Here is a 25,137-nt window from a genome sequence, read left to right on the forward strand (position 1 = left end):
CTATATTAGAAATTAAAATAAAATTTTGATAAACTTTTAATTTCATTTAAAATAACATAATAAACTCATTATGTGTTAACTTCTTCTATTAAAAAAAACACCTGCTCTCTAAAACTTAAAAAAAAGAAACCAGTAATCAGTGAGAATAGTGGTTGCCTTAGTCATCTCAGGCTTCCATAACAAAATACCGTGCACTGGATGGCTTAAACAACAAATTTATTTTCTGACAGTTATAGAGGAAAGTCCCCACGCCAGCATGGTAGTCTTCCTGGCTTTCAGATGGTCACCTTCTGTCTGTGTGCTTAGATGGCCTTTTCTAGGTGTGTCTGTGTAAAGAGAGATCTCTCTTCCTCTTATAAGGCCACCTATCCCATTGGATTAGGGCCCCACCCTTATGACCTCATTTAACCTTACTTACCTCCTAAAAGCCCTATTTCCAAATAGAGTTGAATTGGGCTTCCCTGGTGGCGCAGTGGTTGAGAGTCCGCCTGCCAAGGCAGGGAACACGGGTTCGTGCCCCGGTCCGGGAGGATCCCACATGCCGCGGAGCGGCTGGGCCCGTGAGCCATGGCCGCTGGGCCTGCGCGTCCGGAGCCTGTGCTCCGCAGCGGGAGGGGCCGCAGCGGTGAGAGGCCCGCGTAGCGCCAAAAAAAACAAAAAAAACAAAAAAAACAAATAGAGTTGAATTGAGGGTTAGGGCTTTAACATGAATTTTGTGGAGACACAATTCAGTCTATAATAGTGGCATTATTTTATATTTTTATACATCTTTTAGAGTCTAGCTTAATAGAAGGTAGCTACATGCTCATGTCTGCTTCTGCATTTAGTCACTTGTGTTGTTTTGGTTGAAGTAGTCAAAGAAAATCCAGCCCCATGAAAATATGCAGATGGAGAAGGAATTATTTTAAACAGCATTTTCAGATAATAGTGGATATTCAATTTTGATACCATACTATACAAACATTGGATAAGTAGTAGTTTCTTAAAAGTGAGTTGCAAAGTAGAATCTGAAACCATATTAATGAACTTCTTACACTCTCTTACATTAAAATTATTTGCTTATCTTCCACTTTGTTGAATGTATGCATAGTTTTGTAACAATATGCAATGGTCACTTGGAAAATAGCAATTCTCTGAATTATCCAGATCATCTAAATATTGACACATTTTTTAATGCAGTAGTTTTAAAAATCACATTCGTTATTATCGCCTCCAATCTTATTAGAAAAGTCTTTAAATAGTAGGAAGCTGTGTTAAGCTCATGGCGGATACAGGTTTTTCAAATTCTCATTTTTTCTTGAAAGCTTAATTTTTATCATTGGAAACAAATATTGTCAATTGTTTCCTTTAAAGTAGAAGGTTCATTTCATTGAGTTTTGAAGAAAATAACAGCCAGGTATATGAGTCTAAATAGTTAGTCAGTCATTCTTTCAAACAAAAATGAAAAAGTGGCTGGTTAATCTTGCAACTAGAATAATTACAGAAGTGCTTTCCCTCAAGACAACCATATGTTTATATGCAGCAAAAGTGCTTTATTCAGGGATCTCATTTCCTCATATAGAATATTAAAAAGGTGTGTATTCAGGGGTTGTGATTTAATATAATTAATGCTTTTTATTGCATTATCAAGGGTATTCTTAAGTGAAACTGGCTTTAAAAAAAAACAACTGAGGGACTTCCCTGGTGTTCCAGTGGTTAAGACTCCGTGCTTCCAATGGAGGGGATGCTGGTTTGATCCCTGGTCAGGGAACTAAGATCCCACGTGATGAGCGGTGTGGCTCAAATATAAATTTTGTTTTTTAATTTTAAAAATCAAAAAAATAAACAATAACTGAGAATGCATGGCTGTGATGAATACAGTGATTACTGATATAATTTGGTGCTACTGCCTTGATCTGTTTTAAGGCACCAGTAGTTTCATTCACCTCCCATTGCTTTTGCACCACCAGTGCAAATGTTAACTCTGTGAAAAAGGCAAGTAACATCTTAGTATTATTATAAAAATTGTTTTGATCTCACAGACCCTGTCATGGGGTGTCAGGGGCCCTCAGGGTTCAAACACCCCACTTGAAGAACTGCTGCCCCAGTCTGTTGTCTGCTGTTACCTTGGGCCAGGTGGAGGTGGTTACAGGGAGCTAAGAGCAGGGTCCTCCTGATGAAGACCCAGAATTGGGGCAGAGCACAGGAGAACGTAGAAGAGACGTGAAATGCGAGCGAGGAGGGAGCCGTGGACAAACTTCAGGCGTTTGCCTATTTGTGGACTGAGGTCTTTGATCTAGCAAACCAAGAGTCCTTGTCTTCAGGGGCTCTGAATTCTTAGCACATCTTTGTTTGATTTAATTTGATTTGTCGTGATTCATGCAAGAGGAGAGAGCATGGGTTGACGTTTGCCTCCTGAGCAGGTCCCAAGGTCTGTGGTGGGAATGCCACAGGGTTTACACAGCTCCTACCATGTGCTGTTGCTGTGGTTTAGTGAACACGTGATGACCACTAGAAATGTGTCGTTGTGTCCCCTCCCTTGCCTTGGTTGACCAAATTGAGTATGTGTTCAAAGGGCAAAGTAGAGAGGAAAAAAATGAATGTAATAAATCAGTGTTAAATAGACCTTTTTCTACTGTTGAGGGATCTGACTGGCAAGTTGTCCCAGAGATGACTGAAGGCCTTCGTCATTTACCAATTTAATAAACAGCCTTTTTTGAAGAACTAGAAGGTACTTTGGCCTTCCTGTAGGAATAGAAGCCTACAGTAAGAATCTGTATCCTTACTGATGACCAAGAGATGTGAGTCTTGCAGTGAAGCCAGAGAGATTCAAGTCCAACATTAGGAATATTTCCGAAAGAGGTCACTGATGAGGAATTGTATTGTGGAGCCTTACTCTCTAGAATTTAATGAAGGCCATCTTTTTTTAAGGGGAGTGATAAAAATGCATTTCTCATTTAAGGTGTGATGTGTCAACAAGTTATCCTCTGGGGATTTTACTAGCCCTTTGCTTCTATGTCAGGATTCTTTATTCAGTACAGCAAAATATATGCATGGGAAGTACAACAGTCATCTGGATGCTTTGTGTACCTGATGCCAAACATCTGGATATTTGGAAACATCTGGAAAAGTAACTGAAGTTTTCATGAGGGTGTTTAGCATTATGTGGACGAAGCCTCTGGTTCATAATCAGATGTCTGCCAGCCCAAGCTTGTTACAAATGTTTTATTAATTTATGAGGGAGGAGGCAGGATCCATTGTAGAATACATTGTTGTTTAGCTTTCGCTAGTTTTTATTTCAGTGGAGTGAGATCAGGTTGTTTTGTTTCAGAAGGCTTTAATCTGATGAACATTTCCGCTTTTAAATCCCAAGGAGACGGGAGAGCCAGCAACAGGTCGGAGTGGTCGGCCTGTGTCACGGCAGACACCCAGTGTCTGTGTTTGAAATGTCTAGTCACCTCAGGGGAAATGATAATAGACCCCGACAACCACAGAACACCCCAGAAGAGTGGTTTTGTTGAGCCACCACGGCGTCAGTAATCCATAGACTGCTGGTGCTCTTGATAGAAGGTAAAAGATGCTTTCCCCTAGGACTAACGGTGCAATAACTGTTTACTTCATGTGGCCCCCAAAAGAAAATGGAACTTTTGTTCCCTGGCAGGCCCTGAGAGGGGTAGTCTATAATCAGTCATAATAGACTGTGCCTTTAAAACGGTGCCTTCCTGAAGGGAGCCCTGCGGATCATAGGGGCCTATTGTGAGAAGAGAAAAAGAAAGTACTGAGGCAGGCGCCAGGCAACAGGGCAAGAAGGAAACACTTAAGCGAGGGGCCTTTAATTTTTATGTAAGTAACCCTGAAGCATATTTTATAGCCACCTTGTAAGTCAGGCCTCAGTCTGGCTGCAGACTTTGTGTGGTACCCTGGGAGCTGTTGCTGGGGGAAGCCAAAGACAGTCACTAACCTTGAAGGGGACGGAGAGATGGCTGAAGGACGGCAGTCTGTTGTTCATGTCAACATCTGGCTAGCAAGATAATACTCTTTATCACAAGGCTTTTGTAAAACCACCTTTTCTCCACTGTTAGCCTTTAGGGAAATCATCCCCTAAACTCTGCCCACCTTTAGAGACGCTTTAAGCCACTGCCTCTTTTGCATCCAGAGCCTCCGGTTTATCCAAATGGTTTGGGACACTGGTCAGAAATATCTTTCACAGATGTTGGAGAACAGGGTTGAGTTATTTTTTTCGCAGGAGCTGTGCTTTTGCTTCAGCTCTCCTTGAAGTGAAAATGTATCTTGCTTGCCTTGGGTGTGGCCCGTTTTATCTGGGCAGGGCACGATTTATCCACTTCACAAGCGAGTGAGCTAAGATGCCGTGAGATAGGGCTTTGCCCTTCAAGCTTGGTACTCAGGGCCTGCAGAGCCGAGTGCATCTCTCTAAATTTGCTTTGTGCAGAGCATCCAGGCCAGTCTGCTTGGGAATATCATGCCATATTGCCATGACTAGATTAGAATTTTAGAGCTTCAAGATACCGAGTGAGAGAATTTTTTTCAAGCTTTTATTAGCAATGAAAACGTTCAGTGAATCTTTTTTGTCCCCCAGAAGAAATCTTACCAGGCAACTCAATATAATAATGCAGAGTTGGATGAATGAGGATAGAAGTCTCAAGAACTTTGTGCTTTTCCTGCCCCTGCCAGGATCCCCATCCCTGGTGCGCCCCCATCCTTGGAACCCCCAACACTTTCCTCTGTAACCCTTACAGCTTCCTAGAAAAGGATTTCACAACCAACAGTATAATCTAAGGTTCTCAAATCAATGGATGTGAAAACCAGGGAAGTTCACGGAATTGCCCAAGCTCACAGTGCGGTAATGGTGGTACTGTGACTTGTAACCTAGGTTTTATGGTCCCCTGTTTAATACTCCACATAGACTCATTTCTGCCCTCATATCCCATCACCCCCCACCAGTGTTAGAGCTTAAAGGTGCAAAGAGGGCTGGATGTGTTAGGCAGGACCCCACAGGGATGGGTAGATGGGTGCCTGTGTTTGCAGACAAGTGGTCCAGGATTGATCCCAGCCTGAGTGTTTTCACTTGACATACTGTTAATTAGGGTCAGTGAATTTATTCACATGAGACTGATTTATAAATGATTTATACATGAAGGCGCCTCTTAAGTTTACAGTAGAATATATGCTTTTCCAAAGCATATACTTCTTTCTGCCTTGTTGACTTCATTTCTGATGGCCCTGGCTGTGGAAGTCTAATTCCTGATGCAGTAGGCTTCTCTCCAGTCTCTGCTCAGCCTTCTATGGCTGTGTCTCTTAAATTCACTCCCTACCCTCCCTACTCCAGTGATATAGGAGTTTGTTACTGATATAGGAAACCAATGTCAAAGCTAGTGGGGGAATGAGAAATACCAGTGAAGAGAAAAGTCAAGAAATGACAGGTTTCAATTGCAATAGTACAGTTGTTTTACTTGAAAGTTTTCAGATCATATATTGTCTGGTCTTTGTTGGCAGATGGAAGTTATATGCAGCAATTTATAATGTACACTAATATATACATGCAAACATGCTCCTGGCTCTCCTGTACGTTTGATGAAGGCCTTGAGAACACCCCCCCCCAAGGCCATTGTGTAGATTTGGAAAATAATTCGGGATCAGTGTCTTGTTCCTTTCATCCTCATCAGATTTTCTAAATGAGGCTGTTTCAAAGGAGGGAAGAGGCATGTTCAGCCATGATGATCTTATTTGAAACAAGTGTGCAGGGGTGGTCCAGATGTGAGCTGTATGAGCTAGGACAACTTTCCTTTGATGTGGGACATGACTTTTACCAACCTTCCCCAAACACATCTTCCCATTTCCTGTGGGATTGTAGTATACTCTGGTTTAATGATTGCTAAAGTAACATAGAAACAATTATTAATCTTGTTCGTATGCTTCCTTTTTTTTTTTCCCCCAGCAGAAATGAAGGGGCCCCTGGGAATCCATGCTGTTCCTGTAGATCAGTGTCAGAAAGTACCACCCTGAATTCATTAGTTGAGATTGAGCAGTCTAAACCTTTACAGAGAAGGGCTTGGTGGAGCTGATAGGAGGGGCCCTTCTAGTTCTTACAGTGGATGAGGAGAGAGGTCAATCTTTCACAGTTTCCCCAAGCTGGCATCTATGTTGGCAATGTGTTGTTTTATGTATTTGGATCCTTTTCACCAAGTTCCTAGGAGCTGTAAATTGGAAGACATTGAAGTCTGTTATTTTTAAAGATTAAAGGTATTTAATACTCTGTTTCATAGCACATGTTCTCAGCATGCATTTGTCTGTTGACGGAATGGAGGATTTCTAAAGAAAGGCATATATTCAAGGCTCCTCTTAATGTCTATTTCAGTCCTATCTACCAGGCTAGTACTGTGACTTTTGAGATCTTAATTCAGCTTAAAATTAATCTAATATTGCTTGTTCTGGAGTTGATGCCATCTCTTTCTATTAACAATCTGAGTAGTTTTGTTGTTGACCACATGTGCTTTCCTCAGCTATATAAAATCCACTTTCCTTAATGTCCTGGACACAATCCCTGATTATTCGGGAGTTAACCTTATTGTTCATTGTACCTGTGCAGGGACAGTGGGCCAATCCCTGCTGCATTCCTATGACACCTAGTTATAGTAACTATATTTCCTTTTTGTGTAGTTAAATTGGAAGTTGAATGAGTTGTGGAGTTAATGATGTAGCTATCCAGTTTACAGTTGGTAGTCAGAAAGGCTGAGGGTTAAATCAGCTAGTCTACTGTTGTATAAGCCATTGGTTTCTAAATGCTGGTCCAACAAATCTGAGTCTTATTTAAAAGCACAAATTCCTAGTTCTAACCATGGAGATTCTCATTTAGTGTGTCCTGATTTAGACCCTAAGAATCGTCCATTTTTAGAAGTTCCATGGGAGATTCAGGTGCACGGACATCAAGTGCATGCCTGATGGAATGATTGTGTTTTTTTTAAAGTTTTTACTTATTAATTTTTATTTTTGGCTGCGTTGGATCTCCGTTGCTGTGTGCGGGCTTTCCTCTAGTTGCAGCGAGCAGGGGCCACCCTTCGTTGTGGTGTGCGGGCTTCTCATTGCGGTGGCTTCTCTTGTTGAGGAGCACGGACTCCAGGCACACAGGCTTCAGTAGTTGTGGCTTGTGGGCTCTAGACCGCAGGGTCAGTAGTTGTGGCGCACGGGCTTAGTTGCTCCAAGGCATGTGGGATCTTCCCAGACCAGGGCTCGAACCCGTGTCCCCTGCACTGGCAGGTGGATTCTTAACCACTGTGCCACCTGGTAAGTCCCTGATTGCGGTTTTTAGTATATGTGCTGCCGAAGCGAGCACTGATTGCGGTTTTTAATAATAACATTTTCCATCTCTGTTGGTGTCTCCGATAATTCTGGAGTGCTTTTACTATCATCTTGAATATGTTTATCTAACATTCTGGGCTGTGTGAGGGAAGGAACATCAGGCTGGCAGTTGGGGACCTGGTTCTCACCTCTTTGTGGACGTTTCATCAAGTTGAAGATATTTGATCTGTCTGGGTATCAGTCTCATTCATAAATTGAGGGCCCCAGACTCCCCAGGATACTTTGCAGGTTTCTGACATTCTTTGATTTGGAAGGCTTTGCCCTGCTAGGAATTGTCTTCATCGTCACTGCTCACTGATGGCCGCTGCCTCTCCTGGTTCAGTGAGTGCCTAACTGCTCAACAGAACATTAATCCCAGCCTGCTTCTCAGGAGAGCTGGTAGCTGTCCCCACACCCGGAGCCACCTCTCTTGATTTTTCCTGTCACTACCCACCTCCCAAAACAGATTGAAGTAAATTGTCCTGCTGGGAAACAAGTTCTTATGTTGAGGCTTCTCTTAAAGAAAATTTAGGTTGTAATTCTAACCTTTTCTATACCAATGCCAGTTTTCACCCATTGGGCTTTTTTTTGCAGGCTAGAGACATGTATGCCTTTGGGCACAAGATGTGACTGATGTCATGGTCTAGGGAGCTGGTCCTGCACTTCCGTGCCCCATTCAACAAGGCTTTTTTTCCAGGAACTTGTGCATATTTTCCAGAGGGGCTGGTGGGCCCCGGGGCTGAACATGGCATCCTTTAAATCTCTGGTTCTCAGCTTTTGCAGAGCATCAGAATGGTCTGTAGTACTTTGCAAATGTACCTGCCTATGTCACACCAGCTCCACCTGGGCCTCCTGCATTGGGCTCTCTGGGGTGGGATTGGACACACATGTCTTTTAAAGGCTTTCCTTTAAACTCTGCCTTCTGGAGCCTCCTTTCCTTCCTCCAGACCCGGCCCATGCACTGTTCCTATCTTCTATAATTATTTTTTGTTTAGGTGGATATAGATAAATGGGGAGTTGTCATCAGAATATAGTAAACTGTGGTCTGAATCTGTTGAGAAAATTAAGTTGCTTTGAGACTAGAAGTCCTTCAAAGGTGGGAGCTGCACCTTAGCATTCCCAGCACACGGTTAAGGCACGGGAACCACTACTAAAGACTGACTCGTAGTCCCTGGCTACAGAGGTCTGAGGCTTCTTGTTTCGCTCTAAAACATCATGGAGAGTAGTAGTAAGTCATTCACCCTTTCGTTAAGAGTATGCTTTTCTTTTAAAAAAATTTTTTTTGAAGTATAGTCGATTTACAATGTTGTGTTAGTTTCTGCTGTACAGCAAAGTGACTCAGTTATTTATATATATATATACACACACACACATTCTTTTTCATATTCTTTTCCATTATGGTTTATCACTGGATATTGAATATAGCAGATGCAAACTATTATACATAGGATAGGTAAACAACAAGGTCCTACTGTGTAGCACAGGGAACTATATTCAATATCTGTGATAAACCATAATGGAATGGAGTATTTTAACATAATTTCTTGTTTATCCTCTATTCAGTGCAATTCAACAAATATTGAGAATTTACAACATGCTAAGCATTGTTTTAGATGTTGAGGATAGAGTAAGGAACAAAACATAAAATTCCTACCTTCACTGGACATTCTCTTCACCAAAATGTATGTGTCTGTATGTGTATACACACACACACACACACACACAAACACACAGAATTTAACATGACAGAATTAAATGGCTGCATTATAGCATTATGAAATATCATTTTAGGAGAAATCTTTAGGATTTAGGATTGGCCTGAGTATTCCTAAGACCACAAAGGGAATCAGAAAATTTCATTAAGCATGTGAAACCTGGATTAAATTCACAAAAAATGTTAAGACCAGAGACTGTGTCTTACTAACATAACAAGGAGCCCACGGGTGTCTGGGTAAATAGTTTCTGAAGGTGGAATGAATCAACCAGTGAGTTTAGGACTTTGCTCCAAAAAAGGTAGACAAGGACACTGAAAGAATTAAAGTTCATCCTTTGATTTTTTGGGGCATAAGTCTCCAGAGAGTCGTTATTTGGTACAAATCTTTCTTTGACTCTGTGTTCTTAACTCATGTATTTAATTCCATGTATAAGCAGAATACCTTGTGGCTCTGGAGTTCACAGTATTTTATCTGCTTATTTCACCTGTTCAGCAAAAGCATTAATTCAAGCTGAATGTGTGTATTTCAGGCCTCTGGAGTGCTGCTTTACAAATTACTGTGAATTTCTGTACCCACCTTGAATGGGTTAGATAGCCTCCCAGAGTTTTTGTGTTCTAGTTTATGCTTAAAATTATTTGATTTGGTTAGACATGATATGAACATTTTGAATCTGCTTCTCAAATAATTTAAATACAAAGTTATTAAAATCTTTTAGCATGTCTGTTTCAAAAGTACTTTTGTAAAAAAGAAAAGTATGGTCTTTTTTTTTTTCTTTGTAACCATAAGCAACATTCTGGGATTCTGAATGCCAGCTAAAAAGATTGGTGGGACAAACGAAGATGACCAGTGAAAAAAGAGCACATTCGGTATGGATTTCAAAATAGCAAGAGAACATGCAACAGAAACCAAGGGTGAGCTTTGGTCCTGGCTCACTTTGCTATTTGTGTGTTAACTATAAGAAGAGAAGTAAATAGCCTGCGAGAGAGGAAAAAAAAAAAAAAGATGTTCTGGAAATAATTATTAATGCTAAATTTTCTGCATCTAATTTTGGAGTGCTTATGTTTGAAATTTCACATGCATGATGATAATGTGTGTTTCAGGTTTGTGGAGAAAAACAGCGCTTTGAGAAGTTGATGGAACATTTCAGAAATGAGGACAATAACATAGATTTTATGGTGAGTTATTTCAGTACTACTTTCAATAAAGCAAACTCAGTTTTTAGCAGTTATTTCCTAAATCCATTTATATTTATATATTATACATACATATATATTATATGTTATAAAGGATAGGAAACTGAGTATAATATGCTAACAATCCAATTTAGACTTGCTCTTTTAATCTGTATTTTACCTTTATGGCATGTATCTGCAGTTTTATTCTTTATGTATACACTATAGTAAAGACCAAAAGTACTGATTACAGTACTCTTGTTGACCCTTGAACAATGTGGGGGGTTAGGGGCGCTGACCTTCCCTACAGTGGAAAACCCGCTTGTTAACTTAACAGTTGGCTGTCTGCTTACACAGTTCCGTGTCCGCACATTCAACCAACTGTGAATTGTGTAGTACCTAGTATTTGCTATTGAAAAAAATTGGCGTGTGAGTGGACCCACACAGTTCAAACCCATGTTGTTCAAGGGTCAACTGTATTTATAGCAAAGGGTGAAGCCATGCATTTGGGAAAAGGAAGTTAACACCTGGCACAAATGCCTGCAAGAGCCAGCTTTAGCTGTCAGTAGTGCTCATAAGAGTCCTTAAATTAGAAACCAAGAATGTTAACCATTCTGCCTTTTGCACACCCCAGCCAGTGGTTTTCTCCAGACTGTATTCTCAAAGGCTGAAGTGCTTCAGTTTGTAGAACTGACGGTATATATCCCCCAAATTAATACATAGCAGTGATTTGTTTTCCTCCCTTGATTTCCTGCTCTAGAATTCTGTGAGGGTGTGTTCATACTGCAGGTCTCCTTAGCAGGGTAAATCACATGCAAAAATGTGTGATTCAGAGGCAGGACTGTCATCTTCAGGTACAAAAAGCAAAAGGAGTTGGAGCACTTCTGAATCTATGTACCTAAATCTTAATCCTGGACTGAAGGTGGAATCCACTGTAGAGAATTTCCAGAGCCAGATTACCCTTGAGTACACCCAGGTCTGCTTTCTTTGACCTAATTCAGTTGACCTTGGAAACTTCTGGACCCAGGAGATTCCTTACTTGGGCTTAATTTCCCAGATCCCTTCTAGCCTGGAGCAGATGTTCTGTTCAGTTCTTCTGTCATCAAGTCTTCTAAAACCTGTGCTTGGGATGCCAGGCAGTTTTCATTTGAATTGCTTCAGTGATTATAAAACATGGAACATAGCTTTGCAGATTTCTAACCCTTTAATATGAAACATGTTTTCTGGGTCCTCACACTTTATACACTTCCTAGTCCTCAGCCCCTTCCCAAATCAGTATCAGTTGAAATCTTTTATAGAGCTTTTCTGTTCCATAAAGCATATGTATATATACTTTTTCAAAAGGTAAAAAATAAATTTGAAACAAGGAATACTTTTACATTGACTTTTTAGTTCTTGTTATTGGGATTTTTTTGGAGAGTTTAAGGCTAACATTTGCACTGGTGACAAATATGTAAAGAAGTCATGCCCTGGCTCACCTGACCAGGATCTTTCCTCTGCCTTCATAGGGGGAACTTATTTGTTCCTTTAGAGCTGACATTGCAAACTGGAGCCTCCCAGGCTGAAGCCAACATATATACAGGCTTGTGAGTTTAGTCTGACAGTGATGTCCTTCCATTAAAAAATTTGAAAATTGTGCCTTAAATTACAGATTTCTGATTTTCCTGAGAACTAAAAAGTTCTGGTAACGCTAGGTCCCTGTTCGTAGAGTATCAGCTGCTGGAGCCAAGTTGTGCCTATTCCTTAAGTCTGAAGATAGCCTTTCCAGTCTGTCACAGTCCACACCATTCCCTATTGTATTACACATGGCCCACTTCACTCATTTATCATACCTACCAGATCTCTCTGCCATTCGAGTTTCTACTGAAATTATAATGATGTTAAGCCCTTTACAACACCTGCACTGTTGACAAATGAGAGCATATTTCCTGTCGGTTCATTTATTCCTATGAACATGCATTGGAGAATCTTATTTAGAGGCTGTTAGTATATGGATATACTATATGTGTGCTCGAGTATATATATGTGCTCGAGTCATGTGCCATCTAGCAAATAGTTGCCTCTTTGGCATAGTATAACACTCAATAGATCACTTAGACCTGCTTTAGAAGAGAAATGGAAAGATGCCAAAATCTAGCCATATTTGTTTTTTCCAGAAAATGAGGCTTTTCATAAACTGTCTTTGGAATGCAATTAAGTTGCACAACTTCCCTAACAGCATATTCCATGTAAAACATAATATAAATGCTTCAAATGTAGCACAAGACCTTTCTATGTATTTATTTATTTTTTTGTGGGCAAAAGAAAACAAAAAAGTGACAAAATCTTTTTTAGCTTATTGAGCCATAGCAACTGATGTAATTTTTTAGTAAATGGTGATAGATTTCTCATGTAACCTAGAGAGTTTAACATCTTCCACAGATACCCAATGGATAACATATACTCAAAGAAGAATCTAACTCAAGAAAAACAATTTAAACAAGATAAAAATAGTGGGGTTTGGGGGATAGAGGAAGAGCGAGGCAGTTTTCAGAGTAAGTGTGAATGTGGGTCCCACAGTCATACCTCCTTGCAAGTCTCTGGGTAACCACAGAGGGAAAGCATTAGTGAGATATTTTCACTGTAAATAAACTAACTGTCCCTATTGAAAACAAAATAGATATGTTAAACTCTGTTCTGTTATTTACTAAGCTGGGGACTGGTTTTCTCTGTGGCAGATCAAAGCCACTGATGCAGTTGTGGGGAGAATGTAGCAAATCCAAGGCTTTTATGGAATAGAAACTGGTTGATTGTTTAAAATGGAAAGATGGGTCAGAAGCTCTGTTACTGTCCTGTTGGTATGGCAGGGCCCACAATAAAATTTTAGAAGTGATCACCTTGTGGTGTGATTACAGGTGATTTAAATGTTCTTCGTTGTAATAATAATCACATTTCTACAATGTACTGGTAATAACTGAGTGTGTTCTATATGCCTATAAGACTTTTTAAAAACAGTTTACCGAGGTACAGTTAACACACCATCCAACTTACACATCTGAAGTGTTCAGTTCAGTGTATTTTTAGTGTATTTGTAGGGTTGTGCAATCATCACTGCAATCTAATTTAGAACATTTTGTTGCCTCCTTCCCCTGCCCCCAAATAATTCCTGTACCCATTAGCGGTCATTTTTCCCACCCCCAGTCCTAGGCAACTGCTAACCTACTGTCTGTCTCTATAGATATTCCCATTCTGGATATTTCACATGAATGGAATCACATTTTTGTAATCCATCAGTTCATGAACATTGGGGTTTTTTCCCCTTACTTTTTGGTTATTATGAATAATGCTACTATGAACATTTGTGTACAAATTTTTATGCAGATGTATGTTTTCATTTCTCTTGGGTATATTCCTAGGAGTGGGATTGCTGGGTCACACAGTAACTCTGAATAACATTTTGAGGAACTATCAAGCTTTTCAAAATGGCTGCACTATTTTATATCCCCACCAGCAGTGGATGAGGGTTCCAGTTTTTCCACATCCTTGCCAACACTTGTTATTATCTTTCTTTTTGATGATAGCATCTTAGTGGATATGAAGTGGTATCTTATTGTGGTACCTCTATAACTTTTGAATTTTAAAAAATTGTAAAATGTTTTTAAACACCCAGTGAAACAAAGGAAAAGGAAATTGGTAAGTGAGCTTAGATGTGTGAAATTGAAAATATATGTCTATGATTAAACTGAGAAAACAAGTTTGGAGCTCATCTAACCTGTTGACTATTTCATTTCAGGTGGCCTCTATGCAGTTTATTAATATTGTAGTCCATTCAGTAGAAGACATGAATTTCAGAGTTCACCTCCAATATGAATTTACCAAGTTAGGCCTGGATGAATACTTGGATGTAAGTATAGCTGTAACCTTTAGTTCCATTATGAGACTTGATTTATTGCCTACCCTCAAAGATGCACTTCCATAATGACCAAAGAACACTTAAGGCTCCATGCAATCAGGTGCTGTAGTGCTAGTTAAAAGAACCAATCTGAGTGATGTGATCTGTCAGAGAAGCTGGATTCTTGCAGACCTCCTAGGGCCTTACGTTGTCTTCTGCCAGCAACCTTTTAGTACTGGAGTCAAATAACCTCTTAGAGCCTTGCTACAGCTTTCCTCTCCTTTTGAGCTCTGTCTGGGTCAAGTCTCACTGTACCATTCATCTGGGATGTTGGGCAATGTGCATTCTTATTTACTCTGTGGACTCTATCTGGGCAGGGAAAGTCAAACCAAGACTGCTGTAGAGTAATGAATAATGCTTGGAGCATCAAAAAATAATGAGGAAGTGGACACTAGAGACTTCCTCATGTAGCTGTTAAATTCTGCTTAAAGTGTTTGTGTCTTTAGAAATTCTGCTTTTAGTTCTTGAGAGAAGAGGGATCTAAAGTTTCTCTTTCTCTTGCTCCCTTGCAGAAGTGCTCAGTCAGTTCCCTGAACTTCTTTGCCTAAAAAACAAAGTTGATGTGAAAATCATAAACAGACTTAAGTAGCTGTGTGTGCACAGGATGTGCCCTTGTCTTTTGACTCAGGCAGTTTTATTTTCCCTTCTGTGTAGGGAATGATCCACTTGAATTTGAAAGGCCACTAGTAATGGGGCAAGAATTGTTGACCTCAATTTCAAGCCTGTTTCTAACAGTGAAGAAAATAGAAGTATTTCCCTTGAACATCTCCATAGCTCACCTGCCCATCTCCCTTTTGAGTGAAGCCAGGGATTACACAGGCAGTACCCTCAGTTTATCGCAAAGTGGAATTGCAGAGTTGGTTACTCTTGAGCTCATGGCCTTGTTTATCAGACCAGCTGGGCTGCCCTCGAGTAGACTGGCCTAATGTTGTCTAAAGACTCTACTCAGGTGGAGCCATGGAATATTTCCATTGAAAAGTTTGTTTGAATTGCTTTCCTATTTAAAGAATGACTAATATCTTTGACAGAATATTGTATTCAACAGTTCCTGCTTTGAAATCAGGGTTCCTTTCTTCTCTTTCTCCACATGCCCTGAGAGTAGCAATATTTGAATGAAAGTTGGGTGTATTCCTAATGGGGTTTTAGGGTCAGTTTTGTTGTGGCTGCACAGAGCTCATTTCAGGTGCCAGGATACAATGACAGGTAGTAACATCAGTGCCTGTTACTCACTGTGAATCTTGTGAAAAATCCTGCTAAGCTGCTTCTTCATTTTCTTTTCTAGGCTTTGCCCTTGTTCAGAGTTTTTTTTTTCAGTTCTGACTCATAAACTAAGATGGAACATACTCTCTTCAAGACAGCTAAGATGTAGAATTCTAGATTAGACCTAGGAGAAAATCTGTTTTCCTGAGAATTTATTTGTAGAGTAGAATTCCTCTTAAAAATTTGATTTTTTCCAAAAACTCTGTATTTCTCTAACTTACTGGTCTGTTGGTTCCAGACTTTGATAGAAGTGGTTAGAAGAATAATAACATAAGCATATAATATATAAATGCTTCATTAATTTACAAAAACCCAACCTTGTACGTCATCATTGACTTGTTCAGTAAATGTTTATTGGCATCATCCATGTGCCAGATATTATTCTAACCACTCATCTGCTCTCCAGGGAAAGACATGACTTATGCTACTTGTAAGAAAGATTGACTGATTTACTTGACCTCTAATTTTACCTTGGAGCTAGTTGACTTCCTTTGGGATGCCTGGCCCTAGAATGCAGTGAATGGGGGAAAGGTTCCTGATCTGTGCTTTGGGAGCCCTGAGCTTCTCATGTTGGGGGAGTGTCTTAGCCAAGTAATTATGGGGGATGGGTTCTAGGAACTAGTGCTAAAATAATCCCCAAGTCTAATATACTCTGTCAGTGTCTTCCTCAACTCCCATGTACCCCTCACCCTCAACCGGAACTACCATCACTACCCAAGCAAGATACCACCCACTCTAATCTCCTCTACCACACAGATACCCCTCAAGTTTTATGTTACTTGTGACTGTTGTTCCCTTTTGATTTTTCTGTTATCTTGATTTCACCTGCATCAAAAATGTTTTAGGTTGGAATATATCTGCATGGGGAATATACCTACAGGAAGGATTAGGGAGGAAATGTGTGTATATTTGGGAGAGGGTAAGAAACTCAGAAAGTAATCTGATGGTACCCTCTTAGATGGTTACTCCAGAGTTCTCTTAAGGAGAATGAGATACAAAACCCTCTCTTGGGGGACTTCGCTGGTGGTCCAGTGGTTAAGACTCCATGCTTCCAATGCAAGGGGCCCAGGTTCCATAGCTGGTTGGGGAATTAAGATCCCACATGGCCAAAAGAACAACCAACCAACCAACCAACAAAAACCTCTCTTGGAAGGAACAAACAAAAACATGTAGGCTCTCGGGTAATTATGTTGTGTTTCCACGGATAAGCTAACACCACGTTCTCCTGCATTTTGATTTTTAGAAGCTGAAACATACTGAGAGTGACAAGCTGCAGGTACAGATTCAGGCTTACCTGGACAATGTGTTTGATGTGGGAGCTCTGCTGGAAGACGCGGAAACCAAGAATGCAGCTTTGGAGAGGGTGGAAGAACTGGAAGAAAACATCTCTCATGTAACTACCTCTCAGAAAAAGAAAAATGGCTGTTTCAGCTAGGTGCAAGGCAGAACAGATGTTAGCTTTTATGGCAGTGAACGAAAGGATTTGGAGTCTAGGAATGAGATGCAACTTGAGCTAGAGAGTGATCAGAAGCCATTCTGGGCTCTTTCAACGAAGGCAGGTATGTTACTTACAACTAAGTGGAACCCGTTGCCTTCGTTCACTGCTCAGTTTCTGCTGCGTCCAGATTTCCTGGCCACCTTAGTTATAAGCACAGGAGAGTTAGAAGATTGGCATTACCTGAAGAGAAATGCAACTAAAATATGTCAGTTTGGTGAAGAAGTATCTTCTTCTGAATGTGAGTCATCTTGTACCAAATATGTCCATGCAAGCTGTGGACGGGCTGATCTAGTGTCCTCATGATGCGGGTCTTCACTTTCCTGCCTCATGGGTACTCAAGTTCTAAATAGCTTCATCTCAACGGTAGCATTTTCAAGGAAATCGGCAAGTTTTCCCATATATCCTCTTCTTGCAAGAAGTGTCCTCTCAGTATAATGAACAGGAATATGGTGTGTCTTAAAACCCAAACATTGTGAGGACCACGTCCTTTTACTGAATTCTGATTGAAAGTGTCCTTGATTGTGAAAGGAATTGTCTCTTTTTGGAAGGATGTGGTTTTTCTCTTAGAATGGTCCATTTATTTTTCTCTGCATTTTCTTAGTTAAGAGTATTACTTGTGCTTAATGTCCTTCCTCTTTTCCCATCAGTCTGAAAAGGGGCATCTTCATAGCTTGTGGTTTAGCCAAGTTGCCAAAACCCCTCCCTTTGTAAGTGCTGTGCTGACTTAGTTGGTACCTGCTTAGGGAGAGCATTTATAGGCTCTTCCTTTTTCTCTTTTTGTCTCTTCCCTTAAAATATTTATATTATATTCTGAACTTGGTCAGCGTAAATCTCCACTCTTCCTCCTCTCCTTGCCTCCCTGATTTTCTTTATGTGTGATTATTCTCAGTGAGATGGAAGAAATCAGAAGTTGCCCAATTTTAGAGTCTTATGTGGAAAGTAACTTTCACTCATGGCTCACCCCATCTTTCTCTGAAGCCTTAGCTGGCATTGCATGACCATACTTACATAACCTACTATTGTAGTAACCACCTGTTTATTTGAACTACTCCTCCAAAATGACTTTTATTATTTGGATAGTTTGAGTCAAAACAAGCAATAGTATTTTTTCAACTGGTGACTTATAACAACAAAACCAAGTTTTCTGGGTCAACAGTTTTCAAAAGCTTTTGCCTAATGGCCTTTTCTTAGGGAGGGAAAGGTGACTCGACCTCCTCCCTCACCTACTATTCTGTACCCTCGCTGGCCCCTGCAGAAATGGAGAAAGACACACTGTGTAAGTCAAAACACTAAGGAGCTGATTTATGGGTTTTATTAAGGATCCCTTGTAAATGAATTCCTCTTAGAAACAAGTATGTATTCAGAACCATCTTATAAATATTAACATTTTCGGAAAACAACTTGGGGAACACATGCAGGACTCTGATGGGCCCCTAGTGGTCTCTGAGCTACACTTTCTGAAAACCAAGGACCTGATGAGAATGATCCTTTGTTGTGACACATCTTCCCTTTCAAAACTTTACAGTTGTCGGAAAAACTGCAAGACACAGAGAATGAAGCCATGTCCAAGATCGTGGAACTGGAAAAGCAACTCATGCAGAGGAACAAGGAGCTGGATGTTGTTCGGGTAAGTGTAAGCCATCCCAGGTGGGCACTGCAGGGAATGTGCTCTAGCTTTAGCCTAGTAGATATAGGACCCACATATGTTCACAGCAGAGGGAGGCATGGATGCAGCATATTTACTGGAACCATTTCAGAGGTGAAACTCAAATGAAAAGTACACATAGTTAGGGTATGTCTTCACATGTGCAGTCAAATGCTGGGGCTTCATTACTTCCTTATCACAGGTTTTGGGAGCAACAGTATTTTCCCATCTGGACGAGTCTGAGTGAATTCTGTGGATCACCCATTTGGTTGGAAATAAAAACACAGCATGGATTTAATTCATGCCACTTATTTATTTTTCTTAGGACTTGGACTTCTTTGTATTTCTTTGCTTCTGCTTGAAACCAATTTGGTAGTTGCCATGGAAATGGTGAAATCACAACATAGACAAGACCTACTGGCATTCACCAAAAAAAAAAAAAAAAAAAGAGAAAGAGAAAAAAGTCAAAAGCAAAATCAATCCATTTTATTATCAGATAATTCCAGCTATTTTGTTTGGCTTCAGCATTGTTTTACCTTACAGGTCAGGTATTTATGGAGTGCCATCCATGTGCTTGAACATAAAAACACCAAAATGCCTGGAGAGCTTTTAGGCAAATGGCTTGCCTTTACACGACCGTTAATGATATGGCACATTTTATGTGATGGTTATCATGTCTGTGTGTGTTGCTTGATATTCTGACAGGTCCTACAGTTAACTCTAGGAAATTTATTTTCTGGCACTCCATCTCTAGGAAATTTATTTTCTGGCACTCCATCGAGACAGAGTTGTAGCATATGGACTCAATTCAAGTTCAGACTCTCAGATTATTAATAATAGACAGGGTGTGAAGAATGTTTCCCTACCTGCTGGAGGTTTGTGGTGAGAGATCATGTGTGTAAGGCCCAGCAAGTGAGTTCCATAAAATCCTTCCACTGGAACCTCTGTGGACCCCTTATAAAAGGAACCAGGACAGCCTTTGAATTGAAAATTGTAACTTCTTTGTCTTCTGCAAAGAACCTAGACAGAAATAAGGAATTAGTGGAGGGATACTTTGGCCTGTTTTGGAAAATGTTACAACAGTTGCTATCCTGAGCTTGGTCAAGGGGGCATTGTGAAGGCCAGAGAAATCCATTCAAAACAGTCAGCCCCTGGTTACTCATGAGTGGATTATTCCATGATTTGCAGATTTTTAATCCCAGTCTGATTTATGTCCAAGTCTGATTTAGGGACCTTTTGTCTACTGTTAGCTGATATGTATCTAGGAGTAACAAATGAATTTTAACAAAAGTGAAAAGAAAATATGCTGCACCACCAGAATACCCTCAGGATACTCCAAAGTCAGCTATAAAATTATTTTTGGGTCATCTCTGCCCTGTTCCTCTTCACCTGTGGGGAAAACTGACTTAGCTGTATTTATTAATGGAAAGAATTACCTCAACAGTAACAACTGCTAGAATGTATTGCATGCATTACCAGTGAACAATTGATAACGAATGGGACTTTATAAGTTCTGGCTGAGTTCCATAGAATTCATACATATATGTATATATATATATATATTATAAGTATCCTTTTTCTTTGTTATTTTCTTTATCCTCAATTTGCCAATCTAATGGTAATAGGCATGAATGTCACGTGAAGACCAACTCTTGACCATGGGCTTTTTTGCAGGAAATCTACAAAGATGCAAATACCCAGGTTCACACATTAAGGAAAATGGTCAAAGAGAAAGAAGAAGCCATTCAAAGACAGTCTACCCTAGAAAAAAAGATTCATGAGCTGGAGAAACAAGGGACCATTAAAATTCAGAAGAAAGGGGATGGGGACATCGCCATCCTTCCGGTTGTGGCTTCTGGCACGTTGCCCACGGGGTCCGAAGTGGCGGTGGGTGACTTTGTGGGACCAGTGATGGGGGCCGCCGCCTCGGGACCCTTGCCCCCTCCTCCCCCGCCACTGCCTCTGTCGTCAGACGCACCTGAAGCAGGTAGGAAGCCTTGGCGAGAGCTGAGGTAGAGCGTTGGGATATCTCTACTTCTTCTTTTACCTACAGTTCATCTATGTCCTTTGTCTGTTTCTGTTGGCATGTTCTTTTATTGATTGATTCTAAGAACTTTTACCTTTTGAGATGAAGGGTATACGTCTTCATTTCACACATGGCGCAGAATGCTCCTCATTTGTCACCGAGGACATTTTTGTGGTCTTTGGGGAAAAAACCCTTTGTCCTCCTCAGTGTTTGTTTTCAGGTCCTTTATGTACACATGGCATATTGCAGGAAAAAACCATGCCCCTGTTTTCAAAGTCGATTTGTTTCTTTTCTTTTGCTAGCGCCAAATGGTCCAGCCACGCCACCTATGCCCCCTCCCCCCCCACCCCCGCCCCCTCCCCCGCCCCCGCCTCCCCCTCCGCCCCCGCCTCCTCTCCCGGGTCCTGCAGCTGAGACTGTGCCGGCTCCCCCTTTGCCCCCCCCTCCTCCCTCTGCACCCCCGCTGCCCGGGACGTCTTCACCTACAGTGGTTTTCAACTCAGGATTAGCAGGTAAGAGTGCAGATTTAAGACCCAGATATTTAATACAAATACTCAATTGTCTGACCTCCAGAGGGTCCAGGACATTCTTTCAAAGTCCAGGTCTCTTGCAAAGTCACATGTCTCTCCTCTTAATATAAGAACATTCCTGCTAGTGCAGCCAGTAAAGGGGAAATTGTGCACAGGAGGCATTTTTCTTTCAGTAGCCTTTGTCACTCTTTCCCTGACAGGAAGTTCTGATCTCACACCATCTTCCTACCTTTTCTCTCCCCACCTAGAGAAGGGAAGAGAGACAGGTTAGCTTCTTAGGGATCAGTGCATTTTCATGGGTTCAGCAAACATGACAGTCCAAGCTCTGACACAGCGTGCTTTCAGTGCTTATGGCTCTTTTCTTTGAAGCTATTTTCGATGGCATCTATAAAAGGGGAAAATGCCTCTCTGTGTTAATTGCTTGATGTAGGCTTCCAGGCGTTTCTTCCGAGCATTTGAGGGCATCACAATTCACTACAGTGGAATTAAGCTTCAAAGGGAAGCGTTGCCACCAGCAGTACCTTCTTGCCTTGAAATGCTCCACTGCCCAGGAGAGAGTGCGGCACCCCTCCCTCACCAGAAATACAACGGGGCGGGTGTGGGTGAGAGGAAGAGAGTTGCTCTAATGTCTTGAAATATAAGTTCTTATTTTTGACTCACGAAAATGAATTTTTACTCTTTTCTAAAATACCGCAAGCTGTTTTCCCAGTCACGGAGTGTTTCCCTGACGTTTGGAATTGCACTGAGCTTTGCCAAGCCGTTCCTGTGACGTCAGATAATTCGGCTTCCTCAACCATTTCAGTCCCTTCATGAGGTCTCTTATTTCTGATGAACTAGCACTCTAATGGTCTCATTTCCAAGGCTGCAGTGGTTTTCAGAGCCTTTTGCCCAAAGTGTAAATGATGGTCTCAACTGTAAACGATCTCCCAGTCTCCATCTCTTAGTGTGTCCATCCCATCAACAGCTTTACCAGCCAGTCATTAGGACTAATTTATCCTGGTGACTGAAGCCCTTTTCAACACCAATAAACCACCTGTAACAAACATGTTCCACATCAGATCTGTGGTGTTTACTTCCACCCCAGCTCCTATAAAACTGTCAAACAAGATGCCTGTTCAAAGTCGTGTTGGCAGTAAACCAGTGACTTACTTCGACCTTTCAAGGTCTCCCTCGTCTACCGCTTTCTTCTAGAATTTTTATTGCTTCTGAAGGACAAAAGTTAAAGGAGCGTCATCATGAAACTGTTGGATTTTGAAACGTAAACAAACAGAAAACCTCTTAAGGAGCCCTAGGAATCTGTTACATCAACAGGCTGTTTTCAGTGATAGTGTCATTGTCATGTGCACCTGGGCCCACTGATGAGGCTTTCCCTGTAGCCCCCCAGGAGCGCTCACCATGAGCGCGTCTCTCCTTTGGTCTTGCTTCCTTTCTGTCTGACAAAACCTAATGTGCGATACGGTCTCTACTTCTGTTCACCTGGGCTCCGACTTGGACCTCAGAACTGCCTTGGAGGAGAGAAGAGCCAAGAGTCTCAGATGTGCACATCCAGGACTCCCTTCTGAACGAGTCTTGGCCTCTCTGGTTAAATTTTTTGCCTGGGTTCTTCCTCCTACTTAATCTTTACAATTTGTTGACTCCAATGATTGCCTCAGTTTTACAGTGTGAAACTCTGTGTTCAGCTGATCCCTCAGTGCTCCCTTCAGGATTCCTACATTTGAAAGTTGTCCCCTTTGTGTCTTATGCAATTTGAAGGACTGTATGTGGGACTGAAGGAACTCCTCTTCAGGGCCATAAGCGTCCATTAAACAATTACAAGATGTTGTGTTCTACAAGACATAAGGATTATAAAATCCTTACGAGTCTTTGATAGCTTGAGATCAGGCAGTTTCTACAAGGCCTTTAATCTCTTTTCCTTACTCATCCTTAATTCGGCCGTTAATACTTAGTGGTTGTAACCCATTTTGTGAGTTGCTTTGCCAGTGTATTCAGTAACACTCTCTCTCTGGAACCAAGAGTCCAGACAGCATCAGGATGTCCCCATAGATCCAAGAGACAGCTGAGATGATATGCCAAGGGCCCCCCAGGAAACCAGAAACCTGTGACATCACTAGACCCCTAGATCCACAGGCAACTGGATGTCTTATCTCTTCAGCAGGCAATGAGCAAGTGTCTTCTTGGTGACCAAGTCAGGGGACCAGGAGGAGGTCCCCTGAGTTTATCTTGTGGACTTTTCTTTGCATTTTATACAGAATATATTAGTAGTGTGAAATGTTCATTTGAAGCGTAAGGCGTACCTCCTCAAATCTGTTAGACCAACCTGGTTCCCATTCCCCAGTCAGGTCATCAATGACAGACCCCTGGGTAGTCTGTAACCTTTGCTGTTTCTCTTTGGAAGAATATGCTTTGGAACTTCACAGTGAGACTTGGGACTTCAGCTGATTATTTTTTCATTAAAAAAAGTGTTTATGTCTTATGGAATACCTAGCACAGGTCAATATGGCTCTTTGGCAGCACTATAATGAAATCATTTTCCCCCCTTTTCTAAAAAAGAGTTATTTTTTAAAATAAAATAATAAGGGCGTCTTTAAGGCAGGTCTGAATGGAAATGAATTTTTGGCTCTGTGCTGCCTTGTGAAATGTGTCCCAGAAGTACGGAATTCTCTGCTAAGAGTGTGTGGACTGCTGAGCCGCTGAACGCTAACCGTATCTAATTTTTCTTTTGTATTTTCTTTGTTCTTTCTGCTTCCACAAAAGACGGGCCAATCAAGCTTTTCTGTAGGTTGCTTCTCCCTGAGTGTGTTGAGTGTCTGCCATGTGTTCCTGTGGGTCACGCTGTGCCTTGACATCTCCACCCCATCTCCCATCGAGCCATGCATTTGCTCTGTGTCTGTGGGGAGGTGTGGTGCTGGCTGGCTGTTGTGATTCCAGGGTTGCCCACATGTTTTAGTTGAACCTGTAGAAGAGGTTATGGCCCTTTAAGCAGGCATCCTGGATTTCAGGTGCCCTGTTCCTTTCTCCCTGGGGAAAGGAATGTTTTTTAGTTTAGTTTTTAAAGTTGGATCTAAAGCCTCAACTCTAGAAGGATTTTAGGGTTTTTTAAAATTTTATTTGTTTGTTTGTTTTTGGCCGTGCCCCGTGGCATGTGGGATCTTAGTTCTCCAACCAGGGATCGAACCCGTGCCCCCTGTATTGGGAGCGCAGAGTCTTAACCACTGGACCACCGCCAGGGAAGTCCCTAGAAGGATTTTAGACTTATCCTGAGGGAAAGAGGAAGGCTCCTCCCCAGAACAAGGGAAAGCTGCTGGGTGCTGCTTTCCTAGTCCCCTCCCTCTGGTGATCGGTTCTCTCCACAGAACACCCACCCACCCACGCAGAGCCACTTCTTGTAGCTTGAACACTGGGGACATGGTGCGTATCGTGGTCACCTATAGACCCCGCCTCTGCTAACCCAGCCCCCCAACTCCCCAGTCAGAGTCAGGGCAGCCTTTCCGAAGAGAACTTTTTGGCCTGTGCTCTGATCTCAGGCTTATTCCTAGTCTCGCTTAAAGAGTTAAAAGTAGGGTGGCTGCACAGGGAGTTGCTTGTAGGGCGTGTCCCGCGGCCTGCGTTGTCTGTGGAGGGATGATGGAACCGGATGGCGCCGACCTGTCACCCCCGCTCCCGTCCACCTCTTCTCCCTCAACTCTGCAGAAGTGCCAGACTAGAGGAAGGTCTGGTCCTTTGCCCCCTGGAGGACATGGGCTTTCCCGGGTAGCGAGGACAGAAATGGACACCGTTGGGTAGTAGAGAGTAAAGTGTCACATTTGCTGGTGGAAAGCCTGTTTTGGCAAAAGCTGTGTTTCTGTGTTCCTGCATGCTTCTGTGTGGATTTGTCAGATGACATTCCCGCTGTTGACGTGGCCTTTGTAACTCTGGAGGAACGAGAGGCACTGTCTGTCTCTGTTTTTTCAGTGAGGCAGGCAGCCAGGTAAAAGCCCAGTTGTGTGTTCCATTTCTTCTGTTCTGCACTGAATTTCTTCTCCCTC

The 25,137-nt window shown here is 41.7% G+C and overlaps 1 protein-coding gene across 3 annotated transcripts in view; it reads left to right on the forward strand.

The window, feature by feature from the left end:
* Window positions 1-25,137, forward strand: part of FMNL2 (formin like 2) — a 306,084-nt gene that overhangs the window by 259,725 nt on the left and 21,222 nt on the right. For all 3 annotated transcript variants that reach the window (XM_060106297.1, XM_060106295.1, XM_060106296.1), the window contains exons 10-15: window positions 10,151-10,225; window positions 13,995-14,105; window positions 16,657-16,806; window positions 18,437-18,538; window positions 20,231-20,543; window positions 20,885-21,094. In XM_060106297.1, coding sequence (XP_059962280.1) covers window positions 10,151-10,225; window positions 13,995-14,105; window positions 16,657-16,806; window positions 18,437-18,538; window positions 20,231-20,543; window positions 20,885-21,094 — 961 coding nt within the window. The remainder of the gene's footprint in view (window positions 1-10,150; window positions 10,226-13,994; window positions 14,106-16,656; window positions 16,807-18,436; window positions 18,539-20,230; window positions 20,544-20,884; window positions 21,095-25,137) is intronic.

Source organism: Mesoplodon densirostris, chromosome 8 (assembly GCF_025265405.1).
Source record: "Mesoplodon densirostris isolate mMesDen1 chromosome 8, mMesDen1 primary haplotype, whole genome shotgun sequence".
NCBI lineage: Eukaryota > Metazoa > Chordata > Mammalia > Artiodactyla > Ziphiidae > Mesoplodon > Mesoplodon densirostris.